At 38.6% G+C, this 16,117-nt stretch overlaps 1 protein-coding gene across 1 annotated transcript in view; it reads left to right on the forward strand.

The window, feature by feature from the left end:
* The first annotated feature begins 1,865 nt into the window (after nucleotides 1–1,865).
* The window catches only part of MRS2 (magnesium transporter MRS2), a 29,352-nt gene continuing 15,100 nt past the window's right edge, over nucleotides 1,866–16,117 (forward strand). Inside the window, exons 1-7 of the mRNA XM_059938030.1 lie at nucleotides 1,866–2,178; nucleotides 4,013–4,086; nucleotides 6,503–6,539; nucleotides 7,783–7,895; nucleotides 9,630–9,803; nucleotides 11,481–11,611; nucleotides 12,624–12,740. Of these exons, the coding sequence (XP_059794013.1) occupies nucleotides 1,989–2,178; nucleotides 4,013–4,086; nucleotides 6,503–6,539; nucleotides 7,783–7,895; nucleotides 9,630–9,803; nucleotides 11,481–11,611; nucleotides 12,624–12,740 (836 nt within the window). The 5' untranslated portion in view covers nucleotides 1,866–1,988. The remainder of the gene's footprint in view (nucleotides 2,179–4,012; nucleotides 4,087–6,502; nucleotides 6,540–7,782; nucleotides 7,896–9,629; nucleotides 9,804–11,480; nucleotides 11,612–12,623; nucleotides 12,741–16,117) is intronic.

Below are 16,117 nucleotides of genomic sequence, written 5' to 3' on the forward strand. Positions count from 1 at the left end.
CTCTCTAATTTTACTCCTCCTTCCTGGCCATGCATTCTCGTATTCTGCTGCATCCATCTTCGATTCTTAACCATTAAATGTTGGAGGACCTAGAGCTGAATCACAGGAACTTTTCTCTTTCCTGTCTCACTTCCTAAGAGATTTTACCCAATCATATGGCTTTAAATATTTCTATATAGTCCCAAATGTATATATCTAGCTCCAAAATCTCCCCAGACTCCACACTGCTTACTTGATATCTATGCTTAGATACCTGTCTAGTAGAGCTCTCAAATTTAACATGCCCGGAACCAAACGCCAAGCCATCATCTGCTCTCCATCTAAACTTGCTCCTCTCCAAAATTCCCTAGCTCAGTAAATGGCACCATGATTGCCCAGTTGTTTAGGCCAAAAAATTTGGAGTCAGCTTCTATGCCTCTTTATTTACATCCAATCTGCAAATCTTGTCAACTCAGCCTTCAGTTTATAGCACCAAACCCATCCAGTCTCCCCTTCTCCACCACCTCCACCTTAACCCAAACCATCATCACCATCTCTCTGGTTCCACACTTACCTTTCTGTAATCTCTCCCCCACACAGCCTGAACAATCCATTTAAACATAAATCAGATTTACTTCTCTGCTCAAAGTCCCCGCAATAGCTCCCACCCTTCTCAGATGAAATTCTAAATCCTTGACATGAGTTTTAAGGCCATGTGTCTGGCCATGTCCCAGAGTTTTTCTAAGGCTCTGTAAGGGTCATCTTAAACAGAGTTGTCTCTTCATGCTGGGGACTAAGTTTTTAAAAAGTTATCACATATTGTTTCCAAGAAATGTCTCTGAAGGCACGCAATGTTCTTGAAAGATGTATTTCATCCTTGTTGCCCTTAGTTACATGAAAAATCTACCAGCCATGTACTATATACCCAGGGCTCTTTTCCAGACTTTCCAAACCCCACCCCATCCCACTGCCAAGGAAGCACTGCTTGAAGTCCTCCTTTGCCCTCAATGCTCAAGTCAGATGTCCCCTGTTTTGTAAGCCTTCTCTCTGTCTACTGCCTCCTAATCCATCCTCAGTCTCAATATCCTACAGGGGGGGAAAAAGTTCTCTCGTGCTTCCTCAGCTCTGTATTCATACATAGTGATTGAATGGTAATCTGTGAAACTTGTGTCTGCCTTGCATTTCTACCTTGTAAGGGACAAGTCTATTAACTCACACTTTAAAAAGATGTATATATACTATATTTCATCAATTCTAAGCCTCACTTTTTTTTCTTTTACAGACTGAAATTGGGATGACTCTTAAATGATATAATTAGAGAGCAAAGTTTATCAGCGATTTTTCTTTCTTGGTGGTATATAAAATGGCACCTTGAAATTGATACTATCTTACATTTGATTAAATACGGACTATAAATCCTACGCGTTTATGTTCCTCAGTCTTCACTAGCAAAATTTAATATATCATTCCATATGACGGTTATTTTTGCTACATTAAACTTAAATATAAATTGAGTTGGCAATGGGCATAATTTCTTCACTTCCAAATTGCAGACTGCATCATACGTATGAAAATGCTCCAGAGACCGCAAAGCATTATATACATGCTGGGTATTTTTTCACATTTAACGATTACTAGTTAATAGAAATAATCGACACTCTACGCGCCGACCTGACCGCTCCAAGGCCGTATGGGTCGAAGCTAGGTTAGAGAGTTCGACTCACGCAGGTAAACGCGCCCCGCCCCCCCGAGCCGGTCCCTACACGCTTTACAGGTACAGACTCAGGTGTAGGAGACAAACTCCGATTGGCCGAGGGATACGAGATGCCCACCCAAAGGCACCTTCCGAGCATGCGCGAGAAATTAGACGCAGGCGCGCTCCGCGCATGCCCGGTAGGCAGCGGCCGCAGCTTGGGCGCTCGCGTGAGGTCGCGAAGAGCCGGCTGCTCCGCTGCCGTCAGGTATGAAGGGCTGGGGTCTTGCAGCTGCCTCCTCCTCGCTCCAGCGCCATGGAATGCCTGCGGAGGTTGGCCCAGCTCCTGCCCCGCGCGGTGAGGTTGCCCCGGCGCACCCTGTGCGCTCTGGCCTTGGGCTTGACCCCCGGGACTCGCTCCGTTGCCGCCTGCGGCCGCGCCGCCGAACTGCTCGGAAGGAGGTGGGCCGCGCCGCTGTACGGGCCCCGCCGGCTCCCCACGGCAGGTACTCCCCTCTCCGCCCCGCAGCCCCGGGACGCCGGGCTTGCCGTGAACCCAGGGCCCCGACCCGACCGCCGGAGCCCACGTGGCTGTGGCTTCTCCGGCCTCGGTCTCCAGGTCCGCCCTTGGGCGCCCGGCTCTTGTACCCTTGCACAGGTCCGTGGGTCGAGCTTGCGTCCCACCAGCTCCGAACGCGACTGAGCACTGCGCCTTGTGACCAGCTAGAGCCCGACCCGACAGGCCTCTGTCTTTCCCACCGCCCAGCTGCAAATCTCCAGGCTTAAGTGCGCTTGTGAAAAGATTTTTTTTAAAGAGTTTCGCTCTTATCTGTCATCATAGTGCTGAAGCTAAGATTAGGCTTATCTACCTGAAATATTTTTTTAAGTATCTTCCCTGTCTTCTGTCTCTTCCTTATGGACGGACACATTTATACCTTTGTCCCGTTGCTCAGATAAGGGGTGGGGACGCACCTAGAAGTGAGGCTGAAGACTTTGAAACTTAATGGGAAGAGTTGCTTCTGAGAAAGATCTGACTTTTTTCCCAAGTACTGTGTAACCAGCCAGCCAGAAGGAGTCAGGAGATGGGGGGGAGAGGGGTTGAAATTTGAGTTATTTTTTTTTCCCCTGAATGATAGAGCATGACGGTAATACGTTGACATTTTCACAGATGTGACAGTGTGGGTGCTAATATTGCTGAGAAACAAAAGGCATTAAAATATATGGCTTCGCAAAAAATGTCCTCAGGTTTCTCAGTTGTACTCTCAAAATGCTCCCGAAGTAACTCACCATCTCCACCTTCTTCCCCGTACCCATTAGGAGACTCTTTCCAAATTGGGTTACATTTCATATTCCCTTCTTTGTTTGGTAAATCCCTGGGAACCCAGGTTCAGCCCATCTAATGTTTTAGGACAAAACATTAGATGGTAACATTTTATCTAACTTGTGACTGATTAGGAAATGCTGATGTGTAGCTCTTTAACCTTTATTCAGCTGACCCTCATAACATAGTTTGCATTTTGTAGAAGGGAACCAACAAACCTCAGGTGGTAACAAATTACATGTCTTTAAATGTAATAGGAAGGAATAAGATCAGAAATGAGAATATATCTACACGTTCTGTAGATAGGAATTCTGTTCATTCCTCTTATGTTTAGTATTTTGAACAGTGTCCTTTGTCAGGCATTAAATTTATTTGGTTATGCTCGAGAGCTCACTTCAGCTCAGTTTAAATCACATGTTTTAAATAGGTTTATTTTCAAATAAAGATTTGTCTTTATTCCAGTTCACTGGGGTCTCCATTCCAGTGCAGTAGGTTATTTCATAAGTATGTTCACTCTAAAGTATATCTGTGAAAAAGAAGTCAATACATAGAAGTAAAATCAGTAGGTTTCATAATTTATAGGTCAAATAATCCTGATATTGAAATGCTGAAATGTCAGGTGGTTCTTGGAATGTATGTTTTCTAAACTGTACCAATGTAACTTGCCTGAAGAGCCTTTCTAAACTAGGCAAAAAAGAATGGACACTTTATTTTAATCTCAGAACATTGTTATACACGTATTCATCCAACTATAAGATATCAATAATACTTAGAAAGGAAAAGCGGTGATTGGATTCCATAGATTATTCTAATGCCTCACCTAAGCTACTCATTCATTGCCAAACCTAACATTATCACCTACAAATATTAACAAGAGTGTTTCTTATTTTCCCTCTAGGAAAAAGATTCAAAACATAGTAAAATAGTCTGAAGACCTCCACACACTGTGAGAATTGTATCTTAGCTATATGTGAAAACCAATCATATGATCATAATGAATTCTCTGCTTCGTTTTTCAGGTGAAATTCACCAGTTTAGAACTTCTGATGTCTCTCAAGCCACTTTAGCCAGTGTAGCCCCGGTGTTTACTGTGGTGAGTTTGTGTGGTCCGTTTGATAATATTACTTACTTTGTTTTATAATGAATCCTTATACTTATAAGTCATTGTCTTTTGCTTAGCCAGTGACCTGAGTACCAGCTAGGTTTGCTTCACAGCACTCTTGAAACTTTGCTAATGACTGTAGAGCTCATCTTTTAATACTAGAACAGGTGGCTCAAATCACAATTCAGAGCTTCCTATTTGAATACTCGAGATTTCTCCAGAAATCTATTTAGAAGTCCTTGAAGGCTGTTAATTACAAAACGGCTTGAACCTGTGCTATGCAACATACTATATGCAGAAGCATTTTGAGGGCAGCACAGTGTATTAGCTGAGAGTGCATGCTTTGAAGGGTCATGATCTCTGCAGCTTTCTCTTTTTTTCAGGAAAAAAACTGAATAAAATAACACAAATGGTGTGTCTCACACACACACATATTTAGAGAGAGAAAAATAAAGTGCTTGCTCTGAGCCAGAGTTTCTAAATTCAGATCTCAACTCTGTCTCTTACTAACTGGATGGACTTGGACAAGTTATGATAACATCTTTGTGCCCTAGTTTTCTCATCTGTATACTTGGGGGTAAAAGTACCCACCTTATAGAATTGTGAGATTTAAATTAACTCACATATGTAAAACCCTTAAAAATAATACCTCATGCATGGTAAGCATTCAGTGTATATTAGCCATTATATATCATCCTTATTATTTAGGCTTACTAACATAAGAACTTTTCTTTATCAACTATACAGAACAAGATAACTTTTACACGTAGTTCTGGGGGTTATCACTGTTATTCACTGTTCTGGAAGAGTTAGCCAGTTTAATTAACAGTACAAAATCAGATGTTAAATATTGAAAGAAGGTTCTTTGCAGGTGAAATCATTGTCTACCAAGAGCACTTAAAATCAGTTGATGCTATTTGAAATAATGTGAGTTACATTACAAGGTAAACATTTTTTTAAAAAATCAGTTTGTCTGATCTCATGTTTTTTTTTTTAAATCAAAAAAATCCCATTAAGGAAAAAATATAAATACTGAGATGCAAAAATATTCACCATACATTGTTAACTTGAAGGTGGAGGGAAGACTGCAAAGAAGTGTGTGTAACATGAATATATTTAATAGGAAAAAGTCTGGAAGGACATTCAGTAAAATATTAGCATGATTTTCTCTAAAAATTTGTGACCAAATAGTTTTATTTATCTTTATTTTCAAATTTTCTGCAGCAGATGTATATATTTGTGAAATAAGTGTAAGGAGGAAAGCTAGTGTGTATTACACAAAACATAAAGCTTCCCTTGATGTAAATTTCCCTTGAACTCTGATGTTTTATGATACTCATATAATCCTGTTGATCTTATCTTTGCTCATGAGAAGCAAGCTGAAATATATATTGTGAGGTTTTATTGTGTTATTATTAACACAGCATGTGTATTTTCCATGGTAATAACCCAGGACTTGGACCTACAACTGTATCTTAGAGTGTGTCTTCCTGAAAATGCATATTTAATAGTAATTAACACAGCCCAGTACCTAGTGATTCATTAAATATTATTTGACATCTTCAAACTTGACTATGGACAAGTATTACAGGAAAACCTTCCCTCTGCTTTATAGGAAATAAGTACAGTTTCTGCATTGTGTCCTCTTTTTAAACTCTCAGAAGAGGTCTTTTTGTAAACATTTATTGATTCTGCAACACCCACCAGAGAGACTTCATAGCCTCCCATAGATACTTAGATTCACCAGATAAGCCACACTTGGTCCCAGTCTGTTCAAAAGGATAAAGGATAGGACGTGCAGAAGGGCAGCATTAGGTGTTTTCTCTTCAAAAGAAGTCCTTACAGCCATGCAGGGGCTCCTGTGGCCCCCTGTGTGACAGCTCAGGTGAGAGGAGAGGATATTCTCAAATGTGGGTGTGAGATCCACCTCGTTTTAGGATCCCAAGGCCCTCTAGTGCCAGTATCTTGTAACCATCCCAGAGACACATCCAGGGCTCCCACAAGGAGCAGTCAGTTACAAGAACCACTACACTCGGGAAAGGCAGAACCATGGCTTCCCAACAGGTGTCTGTAGTCTGTTCTTAGTCTTTCCAGTCCAGAGCAGTCTGTCTACCAGTCATTGGGCACTTTTACCATAAGCGTTGTTGCCTATTAACACAACTGACACTCCTTTATCAGATCTCCCAGGGAACCCAGTTAGAAAGTTAATCCAAGGTCAGATTTGTCCTAGCAAAGGGAAAGGGAATTTTTTTTTTTTGACCCTTAACTCATAACTGAATTTAACTTAAGGGCAGTTATAGTTTTTATCTGTATTTCAGTATTTGGGAGAATTATAATACCGTATGATATGATACCATAAATAATGTACTGATTTGGGAGAAAATAATATTTTATTATCTCTCTCCAGACAAAATTTGACAAAGGGGGAAAGGTTACTTCTTTTGGTGAGTATTTGTAATTTTCTTTTAAATCACTCATCAATGAATGAGTGAACCCACTGGAAGTCAAGAAATTATAATATTTTGAGTAGAATATTCTTTGCATATATGGATGTGTTGAAGGAGATCTTTTTCAGCACTTGCCCATCTGTCCTAATTGGAACTGGCAACACCTGACCTGTGTTGTTGTTGTTTCAGGAGGCCACTTTCACTCGAACAGGATGTTAAAGGAAGAGCGTAGGCTGGTGTGCAGCTCAGAGAGAAGCACTCTTCTCCCTTTTGTTTCTCTTCCTGAGTCTCCCTTTCACTGCCCCGGTCCTCATGTCCCTCTCCTCCTGTACCATGTTGAAGGCAGAGAATCACATAATACCACTGTTATTGCAGTAGCAGTGGGTGACAGCAGACAGAAGGGACAGGGCACTGGATGGCAGTCAGATGGAACTCTGCCAGTGATGGCTCTCATGGACGGTTACTTTTTTAAATGAAACCAAGCATTACTTTACTGTCTGACCTCAGGTGCAGGTTTCAGGTCTCCCATGTCCTTCCTACCCCGTGGTCCTGTTCCTGCTGTTGCTAAGATCCTAGTGGAGTATTTTGGGCGTTTTTTGGCTCGGCATCTCCTTCAAAAGGTGGTTCTACTTAGAGCTCTATCACAGGTGTGGCTTGATATTACAAGAATAGATGCTAGTATTACCAGCATCATTTCTTGAGTTTCTTCATCTGTTTTGCTTTCTCTTAGGTAATAAATTTAGTTTTCAGGAGAATCTAGTGTGAGAACTGACTTTATTTTCTCGTTTTGTATTAGTCCAAGAACAAAGAAAATTGAACTTGTCTGTTCATAGATTTAAAATGCTGAAGTTGATAATGTAGTAAGGAAAAAATAGAAAATAGAACTGTAGTTCTATACAGTTCATATTTAAAAATCCATGAATCTAGAGCTAGAGATTGATACTGTAAATTCCAATGATGTATAGCTATGGTTTTTATATTGGTCCCAAAGGGCTTTTCTAAGTACAGAGAAATTTTATGAAGTGTGGTTAAAAGGAGAAAAGAAAAATTAGTTTGACCAGATTTAGCCTGAGTATGTTTTTGAGGTAGAAATGGGTATTAAAAAGACCCATTTTAGCTCTTGTTTCTGGTAGTAATAGAAGATTATCTTGGTGGTGGGAGGGGTACTCTGATATAAAAATCTAAACTTTTTGGTATATTGGTTTACCCACTCTTTTTATTGAACATGTTTCTTTTATAGAAAGGAAGAAAACTGATTTATATCAAGAATTAGGTCTTCAAGCCAGAGATTTGAGGTTTCAGCATTTAATGAGTATCACAACCAGAAACAATAGGATTATCATGAGAATGGAGGTAAAGGATTTTATTCCATATACATTTCTCCACTGCAGTCTTATAAAAGTTACTTCCTAACTATCTTGATCAATAACTAGGTTAAAAGTAATTTCGTAATAAAAATAGCTATGTGAAACATAGAATATTTTATAATATAACATGTTGTTAAGAGTAAAACTCATTTTACGTGGATTATATACATATGCTCAGCAGGCATAGCTCTGCTCTGTTTATGATGGAAAAGATCTGACTTCGGTCTCCATTCTCACTGTTTGAATTTAGTCTCTAGTTTCTGAAATAAGAGAAAGAATCTTGATTTATAATAGACATTTTCAGTCGTATACGGTTATGTGTAATTGTAGCGTAACTTCAGCTACTAAGAATATATTCTGGTTTTCCGAATAGCCTAAGAATATCCTTTAAAGTTTATCATCTTAATTTAATTTTTTATTTTTATGGAAAGCTTTAAGTTATTTTGGTGGGCTAACGTTTAAGATTTGGACATAGATGAGGGGACGCAGGTGTCAATGGTATCGGCCCTGCAGTGGACATGAGACTTGCTTTCTTCAAGAAGTCTTTGATGGCAGGTTTTTGTCAATTTATCTAGAATTAACTTTTTAAAACATTAAAAAGGGAAGCAGTCTTTTCCCAAGTGATTTTTCTCCAAAACACATTCTTCACTTTTATTATCAATAGCTAGCACCCTTCAAAACAGTACCTCTTTAATGAAGAGATAGAGAAGTATGTGATAAAGCAAATTCAGCAGAATGTTAATCGTATCATTGAATTGGTATGTGTATAGGTATTCACTGTGTAATTTTTCAACTTTTCTGAATAAACATGTTCATATTGTAGTTGACCCTTGAGCCACATGGGGGTTGGGGGCGCTGAACCTCCACACGGTCAAAAATCCACATGTAACTTATAGTCACGGTTCCTCCATATCTGCTGTTGCACATCCTCAGATTCAGCCAACCACAGGTAGTGTAGTACTGCGGTATTTACTACTGAAAACAATCTGCATGTAAGTGGACCCTCATGGTTCATGCCAGTGTTGTTCAAGGGTCAGCTGTAAAATGGGGAAAATGGGAAAGAAAAATTTCTGATTTTTATATCAGTAATACAGTGGCCACAGGCTACTACTCTTCTGTGTTACTCTTCTAACATAAAAGACGTCAGTCTTTCTTTTCAGAATAAATTTTTAATTTCATCGTGTTCTAAATTAGAGCACTAAGGATACATTTTATCTTTATCATTTTGAATTAGCTTAATGTGTTTTGGTGATATTTTAAAAAGGAAACTTTCCCATTTCAGCCAAACTAATCATAATTAAGCTAAATCTTTTCTAAAAGTCTGCTGAATACCTGACTTTTAAGAAGACCTTATCTTATTTCCTTTGTTCTCTATATTTCTCATGATCACCCTGGAAGTCCTAATAAATACATAATTTGTTTAATTCTAGTTCTGTTGAGACTGAGTTAGAGGTATCAAGACTTGGATTTATTTTAGGCTTCCTCTCTTTAAAAAAAAAGTCTTGACTTTTTTTGAAAAACCAAATGAACAGTGATTTGGTTTAGGCTTAGTCCAAAATTAATAGAATATTAAATCCTATTTTATGAAGGTTATTTTTTCCCTACAACTCTACAACTTACATGTGCATGTGTGTGTGTGTGTACATATATATATATATGTGTGTGTGTATATATATATATATATATATATATATATGTTTTTTGTTTTTTCTCCCCCCAGTATTTGAAAGCTGTGATAACTCCAGAGTGTCTTCTGATACTAGATTATCGTAATTTAAATTTAGAGCAGTGGCTGTTCCGGGAACTCCCTTCACAGTTGGCTGGAGAGGGTCAACTTGTCACATACCCTTTACCTTTTGAATTTAGAGCTATAGAAGCACTCCTGCAATATCGGGTAAGCCTGTTTTTATTTAGCTTCTTGAATGTTTTCTGGTTTTACAGTGCTATTGAGGAGGAAGACACATTGGTATTGTTTTAATAGCACTTTCCCTAACCACACCCTCCCCCCAAATAAAAACATTTCTAAGGGTCTTATATGCAGAAAGTACTTAATTCTTAAACTTTATGACCCAAACAAATAGATCTAAAGTCTCTAGGTACGGTATACATAGAGTCTCTTTGACAGTCATGTTGTGACATTCAGTGAAGCACATTTCAGGTTGTCTATCCGTTGTTCAATTTTAATAAGTGTATTCAGGGATGCTAATTCAAAATACTTACCCTAAATATGATATAAATGAACATATCAAAAGGTTTTAACTGTACTCCATTTTATTCTCTAACTTGTTGTGTAACTGCTTGCACATGATAAATATTATAGCACGAATCTTTCATCAAATTATTCTGATAGTTTCCAGATCATTCTTTGTTTGTGTAATCCTTTGTTTGAGCTAGCTAAATGATGCCTGTGTCTGAGACCTAGTTTGACATAGAAACCGTGTAGAATTCTTCTTACGATTCCTCCTTTAATTTGATCATCATTGAGTGTCTGAGGATCCTGTCAGGCTCTGAACAAGGATGGTCACTGCTTTCCTGGCCCCGACAAATCTTTCATCATCTTTTCTTCCCCCTATTAGTCAGGATAGTACTGTTCAGGACCTGGCTACATGCAAGAGTCAGTGCCATGAGCCAGAGTGGGAGAAGAAGAGGGGAGAGTAAAGGGGACATGAGGTGGCGGGAGGGGGGGGTTGGTGGAACCTGGCACCCTTCTTTGTCTGCCTTGCTCTACTGAGGGAGTAGGAGATGGCTCTGTTCCTTACTCAGGTTAATGAGGCAATAGCACCAGCTGGTGCCAGCCAATGAGATGGTGTCTAGTTGAAGCCCAGTTACTAAGCAGGGAAAAAATGGAAAGAAACGAAGGTATAAACAATAGTCAGTGGCAAGCTACACAGACTGACTAAGCTCTCAGGAGCTGATGCTGGGATGGATAGTATATGTTGGAATTTACATTATTAATTAATCTTACTGCTTAATTCAGCTGCTCTTATGCTGTTTACCAACAGGTATGGAAGAATTTTAATATTTTAAGAACTAGTATAGCTGTATCAATGTATACCTGCTGATTGATTCCTGCTGTGCCTATATTAACCCGAATAATAAATACACTTTTGACTTTTCAAGTTTATTTTGTAAAGTTTAAGGTATGTTTTGGTTTTCAAAAGAGCCTTGTTCATAGGAGTTTTGAATTGTATCCTATTTACAAAGAACATATGTATTGTTTACCAGATGTAAAGTTTATGTTTTAACCAAAGAACGGCAGCTTTTCTTTTAATCAGTCCTCCATTCCTTTCATAATAAGTGTCTGGTGTCTGTAGGGGGAAGAGTCTTATGGGAGTTAATTCCCTAGCAACCAAATGGGAGCTTACTAACAACATTATGCATGGTTATCTTTTAACCTAGGACGTCTAGTTTTTAATCATCTGGGATGGGCGTTCCAGCAGTGACCATGTTCTGAAATGTTACCAGCCTTCCTAGCTATTACAGATTTCTGTATTTAATCAGAGGATTCACTGACCCTGAGTATTCTAAAAAGATTGTTTTAATTCTTATGAAAGGTCATGTTGTTATCTAGATCAACACTCTTCAGGGGAAACTTAGCATTTTGCAACCACTGATCCTTGAGACATTGGAAGCTTTAGTGGATCCCAAACATTCTTCCATAGACAGAAGCAAACTGCACATCTTACTACAAAATGGCAAAAGGTAAATAAGGGTGATTTACCAAGTTGGGAGTTAGACACAAATGTCTTAAACTTCTCTTTCAGTAGTCTTAACAGTGAAATGTTTAACGTAAATTCAGGTCCAAAATTAGTGTAATTCTTAGCTGTTTTAAAAATACCAACTAGTCTTGCTAGTGGTAATGACATTTTTTTACTTTGTGACTTACTCTCAGTACCTTCATTTCCATATTTGGTTTTCACTGTCTTTCATAACTTTAAAGTAAGAAAGTAGCCTAGGTGGGAAGTTGAGCTAAAGGGGGCACACAAACTAATGTTTATTGAAAAGCTATTTTGCATGAAATGCTGTATCAGTCTCTTTTATGTGTGTGATGTCATCTCATCCTGTCAGCAATCCTGTTGACATGGTCCTCATTTTGAAGATAAGAAAACTGAGGTCTAAGTAACTTGTCTAAACTTTAACAGCTACTAAATAGCAAATCTAGACTCAAATCCAATTTTCTTTCCCTCCAAGGTCCATGGGTTTTTTTGTTTATCATAATGCATTCCAGAATTTAAGGATAATATTTTAATTTATATTACAGACTGAATGAACATGCCCTCAGGATTTGTACCCCCTAAAAATCCATTCAGGAGTTAACAGTTAAAATTCCTGAATCAGTAGTTCTTTGTCTGAAAATATTAGGATGTTTTTATGAATTAAAAGTAAATAGTCTGTTCATCACTGCCATACTTATTAAGAGTAAAGATAAATTTCTAAGCCCAGAGCTTAAATCACAGTGATTATATGTTTCTGAGATAAATAATATATGCTGAAAATTATATCATTGGTTAATTTTACCACTTAATGTAGTTTTGGGATTGGGAATTGATTCTCAGAGTGCATAAATATAAAAAAAATTTTTTTTACAAATCAGTGTTTACCATGAATTTATAAGTGGATCTACTTGATAAGACACTAAAAAGGCACTATTCTTGTAGGGAAATATTTTTATAGGTTTATGTTATTGATCATTTCTATGCAACTACTTTTACAGCCTGTCAGAGTTAGAAACAGATATTAAAATCTTCAAAGAGTCCATTTTGGAGATCTTGGATGAAGAAGAGTTGCTGGAAGAGCTCTGTCTGACAAAGTGGAGTGACCCACAAGTCTTGTAAGCAGATAGTCATGCTTTGTTAGTTTCTCTCTTAGGATCAATTGTTTGTCTTTTCAGGATGACTTTTTAGGGAGGACACAACATTTTTCTGGGATAGAGGATGTAGGCACTTTGCATCCCCAGTTATTTCACTGTTTCCTGTACCATATTGCATCTGATTGAATTTCATGAGGAGATATTAAGTGCACACTGTGTATACAACAATATGCTGGGCTTTGACTATACACGCACCATTACCTTTATCTTCAGAGGACTGGCCACCAAAGTGACATACACATCTACCCAGATAACTTACCTGGAGAGTTCAGCGGGAGAGAGGAGGGAAAGGGTGGGGTGCAGGGAGGCGAGTAGAGACACTGGCACAGATTCTTAAGTCTGGTTAATATAAAAACGCTCTCGGGCTTCCCTGGTGGCGCAGTGGTTGAGAGTCTGCCTGCCAATGCAGGGGACACGGGTTTGGGCCCTGGTCTGGGAGGATCCCGCGTGCCGCGGAGTGGCTGGGCCCGTGAGCCACAATTGCTGAGCCTGCACGTCTGGAGCCTGTGCTCCGCGGCGGGAGAGGCTGCGATGGTGAGGGGCCTGCGCACCGCAGTGAAGAGTGGCCCCCGCTTGCCACAACTGGAGAAAGCCCTCGCACAGAAGCGAAGACCCAACACAGCCATAAATGAATAAAAATAAATAAATTAAAAAAAAAAAAAAACACACAAAACTGCAAATACTCTATAAAAAAAAAAAAAAACCCTCTCATCTTATAAACCTTTTATCTCTTATGAATTCAGGAATCATTTACGCTTCTTGTGCACACCCAAGTTTAAATGTTTACTTTTTAAATACCCCAAATATTTCATTTTTGTACTTTGCAGATCAGTATCAGAGATTAATACACCTTTGTAATGTGCATAGTTTCTGTAGTGTGTACAGATTTTTCAACATTTTGAGAAATTAGTTATCTATATTCTAATGAACGATTAAGATAAAAAGGGCTCTATAACGCTTGATATTATAGCAGCTAGATATAGTAGCAGAAACTTGATCACTCTTGTAACTCTTGCTTGCTTTGCTTCTTAGGCCAATTTATCTCTAATATGCTTTATAAGTGTCTTTTACAGAGTGCTTCATTCCCACTTATCCTCCTTGGTAGGGAGGATAATTTACAATGTGTGCTAATTTCTGCTATACAGCCAAGTGACTCAGTTATACACATATATACATTCTTTTTGTATATTTTTTTCCATTGTGGTTTATCCCAGGAGATTGGATGGATATAGTTCCCTGTGCTATACAGTAGGACCTTGTTGTTATCATTCTGTATGTAATAGTTTGCATCTGCTAACCCCAAATTCCCAGTCCATCCCTCTCCCTCCCCCCTTCCCCCTTCCCCCTTGGCAACTACAAGTCTGTTCTGTATGTCTGTGAGTCTGTTTCTGTTTTGTAGATAGGTTCATTTGTGCCATATTTTAGATTCCACTTATAAGTGATATCATATGGTATTTGTCTTTTTCTTTCTGACTTCACTTAGTATAATCTTTAGGTCCATCCATGTTGCTGCAAATGGCATTATTTCATTCTTTTTTATGGCTGAGTAGTAGTCCATTGTGTGTGTGCGCACACATGCGCATATATATATATATATATATATATATGTATATATACACACACAGACACACCACATCTTTATCCATTTATCTGTTGATGGACATTTAGGTTGTTTCCATGTCTTGGGTATTGTGTATAGTGCTGCTATGAACATAGAGGTGCATGTATCTTCTTGAATTATAGTTTTGTCCAGGTGTATATGCCCAGGACTGGGATTGCTGGATCGTATGGTAGTTCTATTTTTAGTTTTCTGAGGAACCTCTGTACTGTTTTCCATAGTGGCTGCACCAATTTACATTCCCACCAATAGTGTAGGAGGGTTCCCTTTTCTCCACACCCTCTCCAGCATTTGTTATTTGTAAAGTTTTTAATGATGGCCATTCTGACTGATGTGAGGTGGTACCTCATTGTAGTTTTGATTTGCATTTCTCTAATAATTAGTGATGTTGAGCATCTTTTCATGTGCCTACTGGCCATCTGTATGTCTTCTTTGGAGAAATGTCTATTAAGGTCTTCTGCCCATTTTTTGATTGGGTTGTGTTTTTGTTGTTGAGTTGCATGAGCAGTTTGTTTATTTGGGGAATTAAGTCCTTGTCAGCCTCATCATTTGGAAATACTTCCTCGCAGTCCATAGGTTGTCTTTTTGTTTTTTTTATGGTTTCCTTTTGCTGTGCAAAAGCTTGTAAGTTTGATTAGGTCCCATTTGTTTATTCTTGGTTTTATTTCTATTACCTTGGGAAACTGACCTAAGAAAACACTGGTACAATTTATGTCAAATACTGTTTTGCCTCTGCTCTGTTCTAGGAGTTTTATGGTGTCGTGTCTTATGTTTAAGTCTTTAAGCCATTTTGAGTTTATTTTTCTGCATGGTGTGAGGGTTTGGTCTAACTTCATTGACTTACCATGCAGCTGTCCAACTTTCCCAGCACTACTTACTGAAGAGACTTTTTCCTGTTTATATTCTTGCCTCCTTTGTAGACGACCGTAGGTGTGTGGGTTTATTTCTGGGCTGTCAATTCTGTTCCATTGATCCATTGTTTTGCTTACTGTAGCTTTGTAGTATTGTCTGAAGTCTGGAAGAGTTATGCCTCCTGCTCTGTTTTTGTTTCCTCAGGATTGCTTTGGCAATTCTGGGTCTTTTATGGTTCCATATAAATTTTGGATTATTTTTCTAATTCTGTGAAAAATGTCATGGGTAATTTGATAGGGATCTCATTAAATTTGTAGATTGCTTTGGGTAGTATTGCCATTTTAGCAACATTCTTCTAATCCAAGAGCATGGGATATCTTTCCTTTTCTTTGAATCCTCTTTAATTTCCTTTATTAATGTTTTATAGTTCTCAGCATGTGAGTCTTTCACCTCCTTGCTCAGGTTTATTCCTAGGGTTTTTTTGTTTGTTGGTGTGATTTTAAAAGGTATTGTTTTTTACATTCCCTTTCTGATATTTCATTGTTAGTGTAAAGAAATGCAACCAATTTCTGAATGTTAATCTTATATCCTGCTACTTTGCTGAATTCACTTATTAGATTTAGTAGTTTTTGTGTGGAGTCCTTAGGGTTTTCTATGTATATGGTATCATGTCATCTGCATATAGTGACAGTTTTACCTCTTCCCTTCCAATTTGAATACCTTTTATTTCCTTTCTGATGGCTGTGGCTAGGACTTCCAATACTGTGTTGAATAGAAGTGGTGAGGGTGGGCATCCTTGTCTTGTTCCAGATTTTAGTGGAAAGGCTTTCAACTTTCCACCGTTGAGTATACTGTATTTGGGTTTGTC

Source organism: Balaenoptera ricei, chromosome 11 (assembly GCF_028023285.1).
Source record: "Balaenoptera ricei isolate mBalRic1 chromosome 11, mBalRic1.hap2, whole genome shotgun sequence".
Taxonomy (NCBI): Eukaryota; Metazoa; Chordata; class Mammalia; order Artiodactyla; family Balaenopteridae; genus Balaenoptera; species Balaenoptera ricei.